This window comes from Cyprinodon tularosa, unplaced genomic scaffold (assembly GCF_016077235.1).
Source record: "Cyprinodon tularosa strain WSP-4 unplaced genomic scaffold, ASM1607723v1 ctg342, whole genome shotgun sequence".
Taxonomy (NCBI): Eukaryota; Metazoa; Chordata; class Actinopteri; order Cyprinodontiformes; family Cyprinodontidae; genus Cyprinodon; species Cyprinodon tularosa.
Genome location: NW_024039055.1, coordinates 735,115 through 755,431, shown reverse-complemented (window position 1 = coordinate 755,431; position 20,317 = coordinate 735,115). Strand labels below are relative to the sequence as shown.

Genomic DNA, 20,317 nt, shown 5'->3' with positions numbered 1-20,317 from the left:
TAAATTGTAGATCAATGATGCAGTTAAAAGCCACTATGAATTTAAAGCAGGTTTTTAGCTTGTTTAAAATTTTCTGAGAATCTGTTCCAAAGAAAATGATCTGCTTCTCCATGTTTGGATCTGGGTATGCAGAGTAGGCTTGAGCCTGAAGACCTGAGACGTCTAGGTTGGTTAAGTCTGAAATGTATTTTGGAGCTAAACCATCGCATGATTTATAGACAAACAGAATGTTCTAATTATATTCTCTGAGTATCAGGGAAGCAGTGGAAGGAGTTTAAAAACCGGAGATGTGCTCCACTTTCTTAGTTCTAGTGAAGAAGGCTCATCAGCATTCTGGATCAACTCCAGCTGTCTCTGATTGATCCTTTTTTGTGTTCTTTTTATTTTGTTTCGGCAGACCTGTGAAGACCGCATATCAGTAATCAATTCTACCAAAAGCAAAACCATGAATCATGTTTTTTCAAGGACCTGCTGACACATTAGTCCTTTAATCCTGAAGATGTTCTTTAGAAGATAGGAGGCAGACTCTTTATGCTTCTGAAGGTTTAGGTAGCAGTATGCTATTTTTTAAACATTCTACCTTTGGTTTAAATAGTATTTTTTAGTTTTTATTCTGATTAGGAAAATTGTGGCACATCCATGGATTAATTACTTCTATTCATCTCCCCAACGCTCTGATGGGTTTATTGCGACTTGGTGACATCGTAATGTACAGCTGTGTGTTGTCAGAATAGATTTTATGTTAAGATCTGAGCTACAGGATGCATGTAGATATTGATTAAAAAGGGACCTCAAGATGGACCCTTGGGTAATACCACAGATGATTTTTGTGGTCTCTGATGTAAAGTTATCTACTGACACAGAAAGGATTTAAGCTAGTTGAGTGCTGTACTTGAAAGGCCGACACAGTTTTCCAGGCTGTCTAATATAATAGTGATTAACGGTGTCGATTGGTGCACCGTTAAGGGCAGCGCAATGGTTTCTCCACAGTGTGCAGTAGTTTTGGAGCTAGTGATTAATAATGGTGACCTTTATAAAGGTCTATATTATGTTTCGACATAAACTAGGTGTGCATAAAATCAGTTTTTCGAAATTGAAGAAATCCATACATTTAAAGTCCATTTGCTGAGGGGTACATAAGGATCTTGTCTTAAGACATATTTTTATGGTCATATTTCAAGTTAAACTATAAATATATGTTTATTTGTATTTTAACTTGTTTTTAAATGTAGGCTATTAAGCAGCCAAGTTAAATTGTTATCTAGTAATGGTTCTCTATTTTTGTAAATTGCGATTTTAGTTTAATTTTTCAATTCTGATTTTGGAATTGGGCTGCACAGTGTAGCAGTGGGTAGCACTGATGCCTTGCAGCAAGAAGGTTCTAGGTTCAATTCCCGGCCTGGGGTCTTTCTGCATGGAGTTTGCATGTTCTCCCTGGGCATGCATGGGTTCTCTCCGGGTACTCCGGCTTCCTCCCATAGTCCAACAACATAACTGTTAGGTTAATTGGCTTCTCTAAATTCTCCTTAGGTGTGAGTGAATGGTTGTTTCTCTCTGTGTCGCCCTGTGATGGACCGATGACCTATCCAGGGTCACCATTGGCCGCTGGAGATAGGTGTAGCATCCCTCGCGACCCCTGTAGGGATAAATGTGATGGAAAAAGGATAGATGGATTTTGGACCTATGAATTTATTTTTGCCATATTGCAATCATACTTTAAATCACATATTTAATAATTTAACAGCACATTTAATTAGTAATTGACATTTATTGTTTATATCCATATCTCTTTTCTTTAAAAAAACTTGTCTAACATGGGAGGTTTTAGATATGGGCCAACAGAAAACGCAATACTAAATAATATATTTTTTTTATTATATGCTCTGGCACAGAAACTGTGTTTTAATTATATGCCATCATGACAAAAAAAAAAACATTGGCCCTACATTGGCGTCCCTGGTATATCTGATCTAAAACTGCCACTGTTGTCTAAATAGCTGAAAATGTATTCAATTATGACACTTTTTACCTTTTGCGTCCTTGTCCAAAATAAACTGCCCAGTGAAAATAAAGGTAGCTCGTTTATTACTCCGTAAACTGACAGTTTTCTTTTTATGAGGGCGGTGCCAAGCAAATAAAACGAAAAAAATATGCATGGCAAATTACAAAGCAAAGCTTGAAATTAAAGCACTGATAAAGTTAATAAAACAATTTAGACTTTTTGATACTTTTATATTTTCATAATCACCGGAAAGCTTTTCAGGTCTCCGCCTAGCTCGACTTCAGCCGGCACACCCGTAGATATTAAACAAACCCACATGATCAGCTTGCACTTCCAGAGGGCGGGGTTTGTTTGTTCAATCAGCCAGCCAGAGCTGCCGAAGGCAACAGGAGCGAGCGATGATGGAGGGGGGAAGTAGGCTTCCGTGGATGAAATATGGCTCTCTTCTGTCCCTTTTGGTGGTTTTGTTAGCCGTCTGGCTCCGTTCACCGCAGAACACAGTCCTGGATGACCGACTGGACACCGTGCTGTCGTCTTTGCTCCGGGCTGAGCGGAAAGTTGGGGTGAACAACGCCAGACCCAGAGTGGCAGTTGGTAGGCGCGAGGGGAGCTAGCTGACACTAGCTAGACTCATGACTGTGGGGATTTCAGTATGAGACTGATGACTAATAAATAAATACATTTAATGTTTCTATTTCTAAACATGTAAAATACCCACCATTAGGTCAGATGATGTAGATTTCCTACATTAATTAAGCTTATCGTCACTGTCAAACAGAAAACTGAGTTAAAGTTCTATTCAACATGTTATATTTCTGACATGGCAAATGTTTACTCTGGCTAACGCATTCTATGTGATATTTATCTAGTAAATATGATATATCTTGGCTAAAATATAATTATAGCAGTCTCAGTTTGTAAAGCTTTTGCCAATAAAATACAGACCAGGGAGCTGGATGATGAAGACTAACAGTTGTATGAAAAGTATCCTTCCCCTTTTATATTCTAACTCTTTATATATCTTATTTAGACTCTATCTGATCTTCCTAGGCCAAGTCATTTTTTACTGTTTACTTGGAGGCAACATTAGATGGTATACAATTTGTTTTAAAAATTAAATTATGACATGCACTTGGATTAAACCACCATATACCAATGTCTGCAGAAGCACCTCCTGCTTTAGAACAGAAAGTGTTTTTCGTTGCGTTTATAAACTGATTCTTTAGTGTCCTCCTCCAGACCAGATCTGTTGTAGGTTTCAGATCATAGGCCCATCCATATTGACAGGCAAATAGTAAATTACTTAAATTCATAAAGCACTTTCTTATAGCCATACTGACCACTAAAAGTGTCTGACATTAGATCCACGTTCACCCAATTGCATCCCCAAACATGAACATGTTTATATAAAAGCAATATGTAGATCAGTAGGCAGCTGGGAGGTTATTGCCTTGCCCAGAGACACCAATGTTTTAGACCTGCCTTGCTGCTTTCTGTGTCGTAGAAACCCCCAAGTCTTTCTTTTTCTTGTTCTTCTGAGGTCAATGCAATTTCTTTCTCTTCTCTGAATGTAGTTGTATATCTGCTGCATGGGGATTTTAGTTTAATCATATTTCTTCCTTTATCTCCTCCTTCCTAAGGTTTTGGAGGTTGTGTCGACCTCATAGTAGATGGTGTGTCATTCCTAAATAAGATTGGCGTCTCTCATACGGACCAGCCATTACATCACGACTATCTAGAAAATGCTGAACAACTCGCTCAGAGCTTTGCCTACTTCTTTGCACCAGGAGCTGCTGCAGAGTGAGTAATATGAGCTTCGGAGCTGCCTGTTTACAGTGAAAGTTATGAGCATTTTAAATGGTTAAGAAGACAAGGCTTATAAGACTGAAAGTCAGTGAAGATGCAGTCCTTTGATAAAGATAAAACAGCATGTGAAAGATACTTTTAAGTCTTAATGATGTAAGGTCTACAGATCGAACAATGAAAATTTTTCAGTTTTTAACCGATCTCTGCTATGTGCTACAAATTTTTCTTTTAGGACAATTTCTGAAGCTGAAAAGGCTTTTTTCCCTCTGTTTACATTATCAACCGACACAATGATAACAAATGAAATAAAACATCAACAATCTGTGTTTTGCATGAACGTGTTTAATGAACGGTGTTCACTGAATCCGTTCAAAGTGAACAGCGAACTGAACGTATCAGTTTTTTAAGTAAGGAATCGTGAACATGACGTTCACTCTGATAATGAGCTCACTTTCACGTTCAGTTCATAATACTTTTCATTGAGTAATGTCAGGTTTTATTGTACATCTTACATTAAACATCATGTCTCCTGCTTGTACTATTCTGCGTGATTCTGACTCCTCTGCTGGTCTTTCTGATGCCAGTTTTAGCAGAGAGCTTGGCAGAGTTTTATGAACTAACAAAGGATTTTGTGCAAACTGTACCCATCTGGATTTCTAAAACAAGTCTGTACGTCAGCCATGTCAACATAAAATTTAAAGCAACACATCAAGTTAAAGCACTCGAGCTATCTTAGGAAATATCTGCTACTGAATGAGGAACATAAGAAGTGATTTTTAATTCATTTCTTTTCAGCAGAACCTGCACTCGCATAATATTGTCAACAGCTGAATGCAAATGGAAGGCTTCACCTTATCTCAAGGCATGACTCCTTATCCCACTAATAAATAGGCGGATAGATGCATGGAGCAGTCAATGCTGATACAAGAGAAAAATGCTCATATCGGCCCAGAATATTGACTGGTCAAGGTACGGCTCTACTTCTAGTAATGTCTTTGTATTTTGTTTTCTTTCCCCTGCAGACGTTTTATGATTAATGAGACCCTCTTTAGTGAGATGGTCGAGAATGCCCGCGACTTACCTGGAAACAGATGGGCAGTAGGTGGCAACGCTCCTGTGATGGCTAGTCGCATGGCAACAGAAGGATGTGATGTGTTGTTAGGAGGAAGTTTCAGCACAGATTTTACTGAAGTTCTATCCCAGCAAATTACAGGTACATAGGCCTATAAAAACCTAGCTTGAAAATGACCTATTCTAAGTTTTAATCTACTCGTTTGTTTTTCTTCCCAGTGGCTGGTAAAGTGATAGAAGAACCAGATATCCATCTGATCCTGGAATATTCATCTGGTGCCAGCTGGGACACCTATACCTCACGTAGAGCCAACAGGTATTTTGTCTGAAAACATTTTTTGAGGGGCTGAAAGATTAATCTGATTAACTGTTTATTGAAATAATGGTCAGCTAATTGGGTAAGTTTATAGTTATCTAGATCAGTGGTACACAGACTCTGAAACATGGAATTGGCTCAAAAAATAACATACTTACAGCAGTAATTAAGACAAAACACAAAAAAATATAAACATTTTCTATGAAAGGTTAAAAAATTATTTTTTTATATTTTGAAATCATCATGGGCCGGGCTTTTCTTGGCTGTGATTAACAGCAGCTTATTGGCACTTACAGCAACACAAACCTGGTGAGCAGAGCATGTGTGACACAGCGTTCGATATAATCTAAATTTAACAGAATACAATTTTCAAATCGCCTCCGTTTTTTGATCACACTATTTAACAAGAATAGGACACTAAATTTCGGCACACAGAAAGGTAGAGAGAGTTGCAGCTAGCACACGGATCCATGCATGATAGCAGAAGTAAACACTTTTTCACTCCAAGATGAAAGTCCTGCAACATTGGACTCTGAGCATGCAAGCTTTCAAAAACTGAAAGCCTAACCTGAAACATCTACAAGCTTGAATGAAGCTTATTGCAAAGGAAAAAAATAAAATAAATAAAAAATAGGAATTTTGGTTTTAAATTAGCATTTAAAGAGCATTAAATAAGAGATACTCATTCCTGTATAAACCCTGTATTGACTGTAATATATCCCTGGAGTCATAGATATAAAACCCAAAAATTAAAAACTTGAAGAGAGAACCAAGCTGGCAGAAGGTGCAGTCAGTGAGCGCATGGTACCTGGTTCACCATGATGTAGAACATACAGTGAAATGTAAAGCTCTCCATAAGGGATTAAAAGGAAACATCAGAGACACTGATTTACTTCACCGTAATATTTTTGTATTTTCATTAGCATAGCATATTGTAAAGTTAATACCTAAATAACGCTAACACTGACCTTGATCTTTTTTTGTGCTTCCCAGATATATAATTCACAGTGATGCCCATAACCCCTACTTGGACTCCTTGGAGGATTTTGCAGAGAAACTTAAGGATTTTAAACCTGATTTGTTGGTAGTGGGAGGGCTTCAAATGATGGACAACTTCCCCTTTCATTCAGGTAGGAAAACATGTCTTTATTTGTTCTTCATGTGGGGATTTCACTTCACTATGCTGACCAGTGTAATAGAATGGAAAGTATCTTTATTGTCCCTTCATTGGGAATTCACTTTTCCCAAATGCAAGTGAACAGCAAATGGAATCATATTCAGAAGAACAGAAGGGCAGAAAATATGAAAAATAAAAAAGGGGAAACAAAGGCAAACAATGCAGTCTCTTTAGTGCGCATTAATTGCTAATGTCACGGAAGCATGTGAAGAGTAGAGAATAATGAGGGCAACCCTGATTTATTAGCTTACATCCTTGTATCGATCTTGGTTCGTTTTTTTATGACAGGTTAAAATTAGTATGATCACTAGGGAAAAGTTTGTAATGACACTTTAAAAGATGGAAAACAAAACGGGAAGAACAGGTTATACCGCACCTTTCTCTGTAAACAAGACCAGTTTCACAGTGAAATAGACCCACATTCAGTTCGACCTTTTGACTGCATTTGTTTTTTAAGGTTCTTTATCACTTCAGGAAAGTTTACTTTCCATGATTTTTTTTTTTTGCCTCCCTTACTCCTTTTTGTCTGAAGTGCTTTTCAGTCTTACACATGTTTTTCTTTTATTTTTTCCTTTATTCAAGGCGAGCGACAGGAAGTCCTCTCCCGGCTGGCACACCTGCTGACCTCCTCATCTCCTCAAATCGGCATCCATTTCGAGATGGCAAGTTTTGTGGATGAGGATATAGTAGACGACCTTCTTCATTACGTCATTCCCCATGTATGTATGACTGAGCATTTAAATCAATTATAGATTAAAGATTTTTTTCGGTTTGGTGAAAGAGTTGGCATTTAAGCAATTTACATAACATTTGCTTATTCAAGAATGTAAATTAGATAGGCCAGTGTGTAGAAAACACAGAAGGGAGGAGGACATTGGATTTGTTTAAGTCAAATCAGGGATTCAAATCTGTAAACCAAGCAGTCTGATTGGGATGAGGATTTTTCTCTACCTGTGTATGAGGGGGAATTTTTTTTATGTACCTTTGCAAAACACAACAATTTAATGTCTTTTTTTTTTTTTGCCCAACTTTATCTACAAAATTTATTCTTTTTAATACCATTCTCTTCAATAGCTCTAAATGACAGCTAAATTATTTTTGCCATGGATAAAATAAAAAATATACATGTGAAAACTAATAATTATAGCAAAACAAATAAATGATGACTCCCCAAAAATAGCTGACTCTACATCGCTGAAGAAAATCCTCAAGCTTATGAGACAGAAGTATCAAACATAAAGAAAAGTTTTGCTGCTGATCTCCTATTCAAGACATATTAAAGCATATATAATGCTTGGGTTTATATTACATAAAACAAGGTGTTTCAGCTTAATCTAACAGGGAAAAAACTCTGATTTGAATTATATGTTACACTGTTGAATTTCTTGAGGCTGTTTAAAATGTTGACTCTTGTCTGTTAAATATATATATATAAACCTATGTTGTTTATATATTATATATAACTGTGAATTTTCAATTTTATCTGCCAAGCTCTGTAACACTAACAGTCTCTCCAATGTTCTCAGGCTCTTTATGTAAATAATGGATGCCCTATAATGGCAGAAATGCAGTTAGTATGGTTAGCATTGCTACCAGCACTCTTTGTATACCCCTGCTGCAGAGTGGAGACTCAAACAACAACTTAAATTTAAAAAAAAAATTCTACATTTCATGTATCCTTAATTTCCCATTACCAAAACAAGAATAAAACTGTTTAGTTTTATAGTCATGAGTTCAGATTCAAAAATCTGCTGAAACATATATTTCTTCTTCAGTGTCTTTAAAGTAGCTGCCTTAAAAATCAGGCATACCTCTGAGGGGAAAAAATACTTTCCTAACATCTTTTGAGCTTCTAGTGTCTTTATTTTATAGACTGGAAGTAGCTATTTGTTTTCCCTCAGTAGCCACTTATTCCACTATGCATATGTTAGAAGTGTAGAAAAAGCAGTATTATAAAGTTGAGCAAGCAAGATGGATAATTTGGTTGTTTATACCTAAGGTCGGTATGACGAGGAGAATCAGGTCAAAACTGAAACTATGCTGCTCTTCTAAAAAACAACCTCTAAATGTTGTAGTTAAGGAAACATTCAGAGAGAGATCAGTCATGCCTTAATGATTAGATATTTTAAAACAGAAATACCTGAACCAGTATATAGATATGTGTTTCTGCTTTTAGTTTTTCTTTATCTGCATTTAAACAATTTATGGGTGTATAGAGGGTTTTTTTCTTGTCATAATGCATTGGCCTTGTTAGCATATGTACTTTTTTCTAATGGGAATTTTCTCATCATCCCAGCTTTTTATTACACAAAATGCTATTTTATTGGGTTTGCTATGGTTGCACAGTAGTTAGCGCACATGACCCATTGACAGAGGCCTTAGTTCTCCACGTTGCCGACCCGGGTTCGAATCTGACCTGTGGTCCTCTGCCGCATGTCTGTCGCTCTCTCGTATCCCCTTTCCTGTCAGCCTGTTTAAGAAAACAACCCACTTGTGCCATTAAAAAACAAGCTATTTTATTTTGGCTGCAGCAACAAAAAAATATATATATTTGTATGGTTAATGATGTTAAAACAATGGACCCAACATTGCAACCCTTTTTTCTTATTGGGTTGTTTTCTCTCAGCTTTTGATGTCCTCCTTTTAGTTCCCTGCCCTTTGAGCATTGATCCCAATTCTTCTTTTTCCAGGCGGACTCTTTAGGTATGAATGAACAAGAGCTCCCAAACCTTCTCAGTTTACTCAAAGGTTCCAACATAACTGTGCTGTCAGACCCAAACCCTCGTGTAGCTACTGTCCTCGATCAGATGAGGGAGGTATATCGCATCCTGAACCAGCGCTACAAGGACGCTAACTTGGATAGAAAGACCGACAGCGGGGAATGGAAGGGTAAGCCACTGACCCGTCTTCATGTCCACACTCTGGCCTTTCAGGCCATGATAGTGACCCACGGCTCCCAGTGGAAGAACACCATGTCTGCTACTGCTAAGGCCTCGCTCACAGCTAACCGTCACGTCTGCGGGTCAAATGACATTGATCTCAGGAAAGCTAGGCTCATCATGGACGACTCGTTCTCCGTTAGCCACCGTGAGGGTAGCCAGCGAATCCTTCTGCAGGAGAGTCGGCCAGTCAGCTGCTGGGATGAGGATGATTACCAGATCTGTGTGGCACCAGTGCTGGTGTGCACTGAAGTCTATCAAACTGCAGGTGGAGGGGACAACGTCTCTGCTGCTGGCTTGGTGCTACAGATTTAAACAGGGACACTGAATGCTCCTTTTGACTCTGGAAACTTGGTATAAGTGTAATGCACCCTATCCTTCAGGTACTGACATGGCAGCAAGGCTAAAGCTATTAAATCTGCACCTCTCAGCCTAAATGATAAGACAAACTCATTTTATTACTGAAGAGTCAGATCATGGATATTTTTATAGTTTACTGAGTTCTAGTTTTTAAAGGGGATGGAAAACCAAAAAGAAAAAAATGTTTAAGTGCGTTTTTCCTTTACATTCTAACCAGACTTTTAGTCAACTGTGAAAATGTAATATCTTTTCCCTTTGTTTCAGGGGAGTCCCAGTGACTCATTCTATCCTGCATCAATATTTACAAGTTATGCTTTATTTTTGTAGGAATTTATTGCTTCTATTCTGATTTGTAGCTATATAACGGAAAAAGAAAACACTTTCATTTTCTTGAAACTGATAAATCTGTTCAACCATTTGACTCTTGGGATTAGAATGGCTTGGTCTTGGATTTTTCTTTTTTCTATTAAGAAAATCAGACTTCTGGCCTGGATTAGATCCAGATAAAATCAGGTTATAGGTCTCTTTTTTTTTTTTTGCACCATTTAGCAGTTCTCATCATTTTTTTTTAAACGGAAATTTGCACAACCATCTTTTGTAGGTTCAGTTATATTTACATTTCAGCCTGGAGCGCAGCTATGCAGTTAAAATGTGATGAAAGACTCAGAAATTATTATATGTTCTGTTTCTTGACAGGATTTGAATTACAAATGCCTCACTTACCTCCTAGCAAATAATTTATTCTGTAGATGTTGCAATTTCTGAGGTAAAGCCTACCAGATTCCAATTCTGCTTCTTTCCTCTGATTTCTCTCTCTGTAAGGTAAAGTCTTACTAAAACGTTGCTGTTTCTCCCAGCAGATGTGAATATTGTGCCTCGCTGTTTTGATAGGTTTGTGTATGTACTGCAATTATTTCTGTCGTTCACTTGCAGTGAAATAATACAAAAATATTGTGGAGGGACTGCTTTTGTTTGTTGGCTATAATCTCCTCTGTATCTCTGTAAGTTTACCCTTCCATCCCCTTGTTTTTGGCTCTGCTAGGACCAAATGACCCATGTGGTTTGCACTAAACAATCTGCATGTGTCGTTATGATTATGGATGAATTGGAACAATGTCTCATCTTAAATTTTTTGTTAAAAAGGTAATTGTGATCTATACTTGAAACCAGTGCTGCACAGTATAAATGCCATTTGTACCTTGTAGCCGTGGACTATTCATAAATTCTATATTGCTTTGAAAGTCCTCATCTCCATTAAAGCAGGTTATAGCGTGCGTAACCAAGCTTTTATCATGAATATCTAAATGAATCAGCAGTGGTCTTTTCAATCTATGCTTCCTTTTATGTTTCCTGTGTTTTTGATTACTAATGCCACTGAACCTTGAAAGAAATTAAGCCAGCTCTATCTTCTCATTAGGTACAAGTCAAACATTCCAGCTGCTGCTCTTTTCTTTAAAAAAAAAGAAATATGTTTTAACCTTATTTCTTTACATATACAACAAATGAGCTATTTTTCCTTGGTAAAGTTTTCTATAGAACAGAATGTTTTTTGTTACATGTATGGGGTCAGAAATTATACAAATAAAAATTAGGTATTCAATTGGTGTAAATTCCCTTAAATATATATTTGTTTTTCCAGATCTCCAAATGAGCTCAGAGTAAATGATCTGTACTCTCTTTTTTTTTTTTTCTTTCTACTGTTTTGTAAAGTTTGGATGTTTTTCATTGAGCTTGCTTTTGTTTAATTCTGTCTGTCTGGAGTTTTTTGCCCTATAAATTTCTCTTAAACTGTGATTGGCTGTACTTTCCTGTGGATTGAAACACTGCAGCATGGAACCATGCTCACTGAGGGAACTGTGTCTTTTTTTGGTACTTATCTAAGCTTTAGATAAGTTGTATTTTGTCTTCTGCAGCTATGTCCCTGTTCATGCATGTTGAGTCATTGCAGAATCATCTGAGATAAAATAATATCTGATCAGCAACCATTGCTTCATTATCATTTTTATTTCTGTTTATTTGCATATCAGACTACATAATTGTGAAATCAAAGTTTAATTCTGGGTATAACCCTGAACTCTAGTTGTTCAAAGGCTTCTTGATCATAGCATAAAGCAGCACATGGAAAATTGCTTTCATCTTATCCTTATTTTAACAGAGACACAGCTGGAATGCTGCACCACCGTACATAATCTGAATAATTCCTTGACCATAGTCTAGCATGAAACATTGCTGTAAAAATGCCTGTTTCACTGTACTTACACACACACACACAAAAGAAACAATATATATCAAGATCTAATTGCTTAAAATCAAAAAATGGCATCACTGCTAATGAAAATGATACAAATTTGATTTCTAAGACTAAATAAACTCATTTCAAATTTAGTATACTGTATGCCTTCTAGCGGTTCCCCTTAAGCAAACACATTTTGCTGACAGGTTTTGACATTTTGAGTTAATTTAGGCATTAATAAACTGTTCCATAGGAGTGATCATAGTGATCTGCATCAGCAGTGCTGGATCTGTCTCCCTGCCAGCTCCCAGATCAGCTTCTCTGATTAACTGATGTGGTGCGTCGAGCAGCAAAGGTTACGTTTTTCCAAGTCCAGTAACTGCCACTTGCGAAGCATATACACGCCTCAGATGCTCAGAAGCTGCTGCTTCTCAGATGCGTCGAGATGCGTGTCAACCATCGAGTTTGCATGGAAACCAGCTGCTGCTGCTGCTTCAATCGCGACGTAGCATTAAGATGCTTGAGACAATTTAAAACAAACTTTTATTTGTTTAGCATTTCCTTTATACAGTATATGTTTTAAGTAGAGTGTGAGGAAACATTTTCACTGTAATACAAGCTCACATAACAATTAACTACTCAGGTTTCAAGAAGCCTTGCTATTTTTAAACCCAAACTGCCGACTCTACATTTGCTAAAATACTTCTCCTATTGCGTGAGGTCAGAAGTGAGTTTATTAATTAATTTGGGGTAATATATAAGGTTATCCTCTCGATCAGTGTGTGCAAGCATTTCTTCTATCTCTTGTTGAGTGAAAGGTTCACCTGGTTAAAAATGACACATAAAAGCTGATCAATAAAGAGTACTAAAAAAACATACTGATGTTAATTTTTTTTTTTTCACTTAAAAAAAAAACCTTTACCTTCTTCCATCAAAAGCTTTTTCAACTCTTCAGGTTTAAGGTAGCCTTTCTGGTCTTTGTCCAGAACCTAGAAACAGAGTTTATAGATTGATTGTGTTGCATGTTTGGTAGTGTGGATTCTTTACATAAAGTGTCAGCAAAAGCCACTTCAGACCAACCAAAACAGCAAAATGAAGCATGCCCAATTTCACCTTAAAAGCCTGAAGAATCGTGCTCTTGGGAATGGGAGGAAACCTAAAAGACACATGAGAGCAGAGTTTATTTTTCTGTTATCAGGCCACATGTGTAACACAGAGGCCAGACAGAGGACAGTTTGTTCTATATTCAACTTAGAATAACAACTTAGAGGATGGAAAACATGTATTTACTTAGTCATATTACAGCATCAGTGATTAAAAACACAAAAGGTCAAGCCGTATCATAAAGCACATAACATTAAATGCTTAGAATGCTAGGATAACCACAAAATTGAACCAGGTACATTTTTCTCTGAAGAGTGGAAATATTTGCTTCTTATAAAGATAAGTGCTTCAAGACCATGAAGCAAACAGGGAGGGAAGGAAGGCTTTTACATTTTGAAAATGAAGCATTTTTAACAGTTTCTAATGTTCGTATGTCAAGAGTTCATAATCATCCTTAATAAGACTAAGTGAGACAACTTGGCAAAAGAAAACACAAAGTTTAGTTAAAACCTTTTTTATTGTCAGGACTGGAAGCTTAACATCTACTTTTAGGATGGAAGTAATTAACTCATGTAAACTTTGTTAAAATTTTGACTTGTTTTCTGCCTGGATTAGACAAAAAAAAAAAAGTCAACAAAATAGCTCTGATTTTAAAATACACCTCTTCAGGACTAGCAATGTTTTATGCAGGTTTTGTGTAATAAAAGATAACACTAGACAGTTTATTCACCAGTAGGGGATAACCATTCTATGTAAAGATCTCTTACATGGGTGCATAAATAACAACAATAAAACTGTTGTAAAATAAGGAGGATCATTGCCAAGAAAACAAACCAAAACTAATCTTAAAAAAAATCTGCTTGTATTGTAGAGCCAACAAAAACCACCTTACTTGTTCTCCAACAGGACTTTGGTCATAGCTGGAAGAAACTTTTCTAGAAAAACAACCCCTGAGTGCTCCTCTTCCACCTAGGTGAACAAAATAAAAGGTACCAGGGTTTTACTCCTTAAACAACCCATAAAAGACTGATACTTTCTCATGTTATTATTTGTACATGAAAACAAGCTTATTAAATGACTGGTTTATTTACAGTATCTCTCTAAATAATCAAAATAAGACTCTTCCAACCTCAGCTATGAATTTATGAATGTCTGCTTGAGTGGGGCAGCAGCCCAGAGAATAAATAATGGTGCCAATCTCCCTGAAAGAAGCATACACATAAAGTGGGTTAAAAAAACATATTTCTGCTTAGTGCAGAACCGTACAACTTCAGCATTTGGTTTCAATTTCCTTTTATAGTTATTAAAGCAGAACAGTAATAATAAAGGTTCTCAGAGTCTAGGAAATAGATCTAAAATAAGCTATAGTCTGAATTATCTGCTTAAAAATGTCTTTCCTAATAATAAAGCCATAACTTCTCACAAGAAAAATATTTGAAATAAAACCTAAATATGCAACAATTACAGAAAATCCTACAAAAACTAGTTCCAGATTAGATGGATGCTATTTTACTGTTTTATTATAGACATAACAGTTAACAATGTTTTTTTTTTCTCCATCAATTTCCAGATTTTTGGTTGCTCAACTTTTCTTGAACAAGTTTGGGCACAGCTCTAAAACTGTAGGTATAGCCTACTTATTCACCCAGTACAGCATTAAATAGTATTTCCTAATAACTTTCTCTTATATAATGTGTGTGTATACATATATATATATATATATATATATATATATATATATATATATATATATATATATATATATATATATATATATATATATATATATATACACACACACATTTATTTGTACTATTTTACTTGCTAACGATGTAACCAAAATTGTTTCATGACGTTAAGCTTTCCTCACCGGACGTCCACCTTGTTGCTGGAATCGTAGTCAAACACTTTAAAGGCGGCAGTTATCTTTTGCTCAACAGCCGAAACGCTTTCTGAAACAACAGAGATTAGTTTAAGAAAGCCCCGGCAGGTTTATAAAGGCATAATCTAGCGTTTCTTAATACATATTAAAGCTTTTATAAAATTAAATTAGTTCATTTACTCAATTAAGTCTGACGAACCTGCACTTTTTTTAGCGTCCGCCATCTTTCAGTACGTTTGCCTGTTGCATAGCAACCACCCAGCAGGTCTCGTGAGCCAATTACTTTTTTTCGTTCTTTTCGCCAAGAATAAAATAGGAGTAGATAGGCTAATAGCCTATTGGCATATCATATCAGTTGCAGTATGGAAGAAAATTTAGCTAGAATATTTTATAAATCCCAAATACTAAAAATACTACACGCTTTAAAATCTAAATAAACTGTTAGGTTTAAGATGGATAGCCATGACCTCCAAAAAGCAGGGGCGGTACTAGATTGGGGTGGCTATGGCCACCCTAAGCCAATCATTGGCCACCCCTGTGGCAACCGCCACCACCTTTTCCTTCTAATGCAGACGATGGTAGCATTAATACTCCCCAGTGGAATATTCAAACAATTTTAATTTTTTATATATTACCACTTTCTTGACAAAAAGACACTGTGGTTAATTATGCACATAAATATACTGAAATTAAAGATAAGTACAGAATTCATGCTCTTTCATAACTAGATTTTGTGTTATATGGGGTTAAGAGGAAATTATGTGTCTCTGCAAGACATCTAGCAGTCTTCAGAGAAATCATAGATAAATAAGTATTAAATAATCAATTAATGTAAATATTTTTACTTGTGAATATCCTTTTTTTTTTTTCAGAATGATTACCGTATTTTCACGACCATAAGGCGCACCGTACTAAAAGGCGCACTCTCAGTTATGTGTCCCATTTCTGTATTTAACACACACATAAGGCGCACCGGACTATAGGGCGCGTTTTTTATATACAGGTACATGTCCTCTACTACCTTTAAATACCTCTACTGCGTATTTAAAAATACAGCGGGGGGCAAAACTGAGTATGACTGTGCTTTATTCATGTATTTATTACAAAGTATTAATCAAACCTGGCAGCTGGCCGTGAGACAGACACATCGCAGATGACACAGCGCTGTGATCACTCCTAAATTAACTTAAAATCCTGAAACCTGCCGACGGAATATGTTCGCTTTTATTACCGGTATCCTGGTGCCTGCAGTTTAAATTATTTAGATGAAAAACCCCTGCCAGCCACCGCGTGAACCCGGAGGCTGCCCAGCCTAGAGGCTGCTGATGAAAGGATTTCTACTGTCGGTGCACCGCTGGTATGTGGGGGTCTGAGCGCCTCCGACAGAAATAGATAATCTGGATGAACTGACTGCAATTATTAAGTTTTCAGGTGGACTTTCTCACTTAAAACATATTAAAACTACTTTATTCCCACTGATCACAGCAAATATAGCTGCAAGATTTAGATTATTTAGATGAAAAACACCTGCCAGCCGCCGCGGTGAAGAGGAGGAGACCCGGCCCAGAGGCTGCTGTTGAATTAAGTTTTCAGGTAGAAAAATAGAGCGGGAGCAAAACTGAGTATGATTGTGCTTTATTAATGTATTTATTACAAAGTATTAATCAAACCCATCAAAGTCATCATCCTCTGTTTCTGAATAAAACAGCTGCGCTAAATCAGACATGCCAATTTCCCCTTCTTCGCTGTCAGTCACTTTCCGTGCAGCGCAGCTCCTCAGAAATAATGCCGGCTTTTGCAAAAGCTTGAACAACAGAGCCAGCAGACATGTTAGTCCAAGCATCTGCAATCCATCCGCAAACGGTGGCGTAACTTGCCCGGCGCTGCCTTCCACTTATCCTGAAACTGTGGTCTCCGTCTGTCATCCATCGCTCCCACGCCGCTCGCAGCCTTACTTTGAACGGCCGCTTCACACCGATGTCGAGCGGTTGAAGTTCCTTTGTCAGACCCCCGGGATAACGGCGAGCACAGCGTTCATTTGATTCATCTTTTTTTCACATCGGCTGTGAGATGGGCACGCAGCGATGGTGATGCGTGGAAAAAACCACCTGGTCTCCTCACATAAACCTCCCTCAGCCACGCTTTCATCATCTCCTCATCCACCCAGCCTTTTTCATTTAATATCATATGTCATCAGAGCGCTGTGTCTGTCTCGCTGTCAGCTCCCAGATCAGCTTCTCTGATTGGTTGATGCGGCGCATCCAGCAGCAACACTTCAATTTTTCCATCTCGAGCTGCAGCAGCGCGTTGGCTGTGCGTCAGATGCTTAAACGCTCCCGACGCGCTGCGGGACCTTTTGCTGCACCTATACGCGCTTCAACCATTTACTTTGCATGTAAACTCGCTGCTTCTGCTGCACCTGCTGGGTCCGGTTCACACCGATGTCGAGCGGTTGAACAGCGAGCACAGGGTTAATTTGTTTCCCCATGTTTTTCACATCAGCTGTGAGATGGGCACGCATGGAGTTACATATTAACAGCGATGGTGATGAGTGGAAAAAAAACACCTGGTTTCCTTACATTCAGCCACTCTTTCATCATCTCCTCAATGAGGTGGTCTCAAAAGTCGCAGTTACAACACACATAGGGCGCACCGCACCATAGGGCGCACCGCACATTTTGAGGGAAAAAAAAGACGTTTAAGTGCGCCTTATAGTCGTGAAAATGCGGTATGTTTGCCCCAAAACCTGAAAGAACTATATCCACTATATATGTGTCTATTTTTTTTGGGAAAGGATAGTTTGTCTTCATTTAGAAAATATGGATGTTGTGCTCATTATTTTCCTGTTGGAACAGTGTAGTTTAACCCAGAGGTTCTGTCGCCTATCCACTTTCGGCAACCCCTCAAGGTACATTGGTTATTTCCTAGCCACCCTTATCAAAATTTTCTGGCTACGCCTCTGCCAAAAAGAACATTTTCCTTTCTTAAGCATTACCTGTTTTCATCTCTTTGTGTATCCATTTATTTAAACTGCCAAACTATATACTCTGATACAAAGCAGAGTCAGTGAGCAGCATAAAATGTGACATATTTTTTGTTTGCCCTTGGATAGATCAATTTACAGTTAAAGAGTTTGGTCAAGGTGGATACTGTGACGGTTTACACCCTGTCGTAAGCACAACCATGATGTTAAGAGGGGCATGAAACCCTTTGCATACTGATTTGAAGGAAGTAGTTCAGCTGATATTCAGCAAAATACATAAACTTTCTTTCGACATTAACATAGGCTACAGGCTAACATGCACTTTAAAAGAAGAATAATGTTAAACAGCTCAATTAGACTCCTGTAGCTCTTTGAAAATATTAATTCTTCCTAAAAAAATTGAAAATCTGTTATATTTAAAAACCTTTGTTTTTGTTGATTGGCCTCAGCTGTTTTCCATTTTGCCCCGTATCAATTTAAAAAGCCATTTCCGTTTGCTTTTCATTGGTTTCTGTCCCACAATAACACAGCAACAGAAATGTCTCATCTTTAACAAAAGGAGCAATTAATGTATATTTTTAGGATTGGAAATAAATGAACAAACAGTATATAGTATATTTAACATTCAAAGACTACCACACACATAGTAACTGGAAAATTACTTAGAATTAAAAATTAAAACACACCTAACAGGGAATAGAGAATGGAGTTAGTGGTAAACATCAGTCCAGCATCTTCTGCCACTATACACTTAATAAAATACAATGAATAGTCCTAAATCAACTATAAAGCAATGGTTTCCAATAAGCAGTAGTTGTGTTAAATGTAATACTTTAAAAGAAAACATAAAGCTGATCCTTAAAAATACCACCAATACAGGAGAAGCTGTAAGAGCAGCATAGCCCGACTTATATAAAGAAGTTGGTGTGTAATTAGTTTACATTGTTTCAGTCACATTTACTTGAGTAACTTTTTGACAAATATATACTTTGAAGTATTTTATTCCATACATTTGATTTATACTTGAGAACTATTTATATAAAAACAGGTACTTTACTTGAGTAAAGTAACTCTGCGAGTCAAACTACTGAATAACAAATAACTTTGTTTTAAACAAAAATGCTACAGACAAGGACACAAAGTTAATCTTCAGGTCAGATTGAGTTCATTTTCAGTAAATAAGCTTACTTAATATTCGGTGAACCTACCATGAAGTTTTGGAGGTTAAGCTAATATACAGTAAATAAGAAATATTGTCACTGGAGATAGATTGTTATAACATAACCTTCTATGAGGAATGGTTTTATGTTGAAAAGAAAACTTTCCTTATCCTAGATTTATTATCAAAAACATTATTTAAAATAAACAGAAATAACACATAACTTAACATTTTGATTGGTATTATTACATATTTTTAAATAATAAATTAGATACCAAGAGTTACCCACTACTTGATTAACTTTTTTTTCCCCCAAAATTCCTTTTTTTTCTTACTTTTTTCCATTTATGGATGGCTACTTTCTACTCTTACCTAAGTAAAAATATGATGAAAAATTGGTCCTTTTACTTTTTTAAATTATTTTCTGTGTATTTCTTATTTTAAGAAATCAATTTCCAAGGATTAGTCTTAGAGAGGCAGTTGTGTTTGCAGTTTGTTTTGTTGTTCTTATTAAGCAGTTGTTTGAGAGCCTTTAGTGTAGACAATATTTCATATATAGTATATACTTATAGCGTATAATGGTACTTTCTTACCAACTTCAAACTGACCACCCTTAAGTGCTTGTGCCATAAAGCAGATTATTAAGTGGACATATACCATCCATCATCCATATTCTTCCACTTAGTCCTTGTCAACGTTGATGTGGGGCCGGTGCCAATCTCCAGCAGTCTATGGGCCAGAGGTGGGGTACACCCTAGACAGGTCTTCAGTCTGTCGCAGGGCAACATAGAGACACACAACCATGCACAGACACACTCACAACAAAGGAGAATTTATAGAAGCCAATTAACCTAACAGTCAGGTTTTTGGACTATGGGAGGAAGCCAGAGTACCCAGAGAGCAACCATGCATGCAGAGGGAGAATATGCAAACTTCATGCAGAAAGACCACGGGCCAGGAACCGAACTCTGAACCTTCTTGCTACAAGGCAACATTGCTACCCACCGTGCAGCCCGGGACATATACCATTAAGAAGTTAATTATGCACAACTATATGTTGTGCATAGCACAATTTATTATTATTTAATCATGGTTTACTATATTACTTTATATGCAGAATTAAAAAAAATATAAATTGTCTATTGCTAACAAACAGCCTTTATGCTTTATTTGGACAATTTCCTTTCTTGACCACCTCTCTACTAAAAAGAGCAGCATAAAAAAAAACATAATACTACAACATATCTCAAGTGGCGGTCGGGGGGACTCAGGCCACAGATGTCCC

General features: G+C 37.1%; 2 protein-coding genes across 3 annotated transcripts; one reads left to right on the top strand and one right to left on the bottom strand.

Annotated features, from left to right (window-relative positions):
- Window positions 1–2,354: 2,354 nt before the first annotated feature.
- Window positions 2,355–11,653, top strand: adpgk2 (ADP-dependent glucokinase 2). The gene is made up of 7 exons (XM_038294595.1): window positions 2,355–2,596; window positions 3,643–3,802; window positions 4,831–5,021; window positions 5,099–5,195; window positions 6,189–6,325; window positions 6,955–7,091; window positions 9,063–11,653. The coding sequence occupies exons 1-7, from the start codon at window positions 2,401–2,403 to the stop codon at window positions 9,624–9,626; spliced, it is 1,482 nt and encodes a 493-aa protein (XP_038150523.1). The 5' UTR covers window positions 2,355–2,400; the 3' UTR covers window positions 9,627–11,653.
- Window positions 11,654–12,413: 760 nt separating this feature from the next.
- Window positions 12,414–20,214, bottom strand: efcab2 (EF-hand calcium binding domain 2). 2 transcript variants are annotated; one of them, XM_038294594.1, is made up of 7 exons: window positions 19,690–20,214; window positions 14,879–14,960; window positions 14,138–14,210; window positions 13,901–13,977; window positions 13,018–13,060; window positions 12,827–12,893; window positions 12,414–12,728 (listed from the first exon to the last, which is right to left on the bottom strand). In XM_038294594.1, exons 1-7 carry the CDS (start codon window positions 19,697–19,699, stop codon window positions 12,613–12,615), a joined length of 468 nt encoding a protein of 155 aa, XP_038150522.1. In that variant the 5' UTR covers window positions 19,700–20,214; the 3' UTR covers window positions 12,414–12,612. The 2 variants fall into 2 exon arrangements, with proteins under 2 accessions (XP_038150522.1, XP_038150521.1); XM_038294593.1 differs by lacking the exon at window positions 19,690–20,214 and adding an exon at window positions 15,090–15,278 and having other exon boundaries at window positions 12,415–12,728.
- Between the last annotated feature and the right edge of the window lie 103 nt (window positions 20,215–20,317).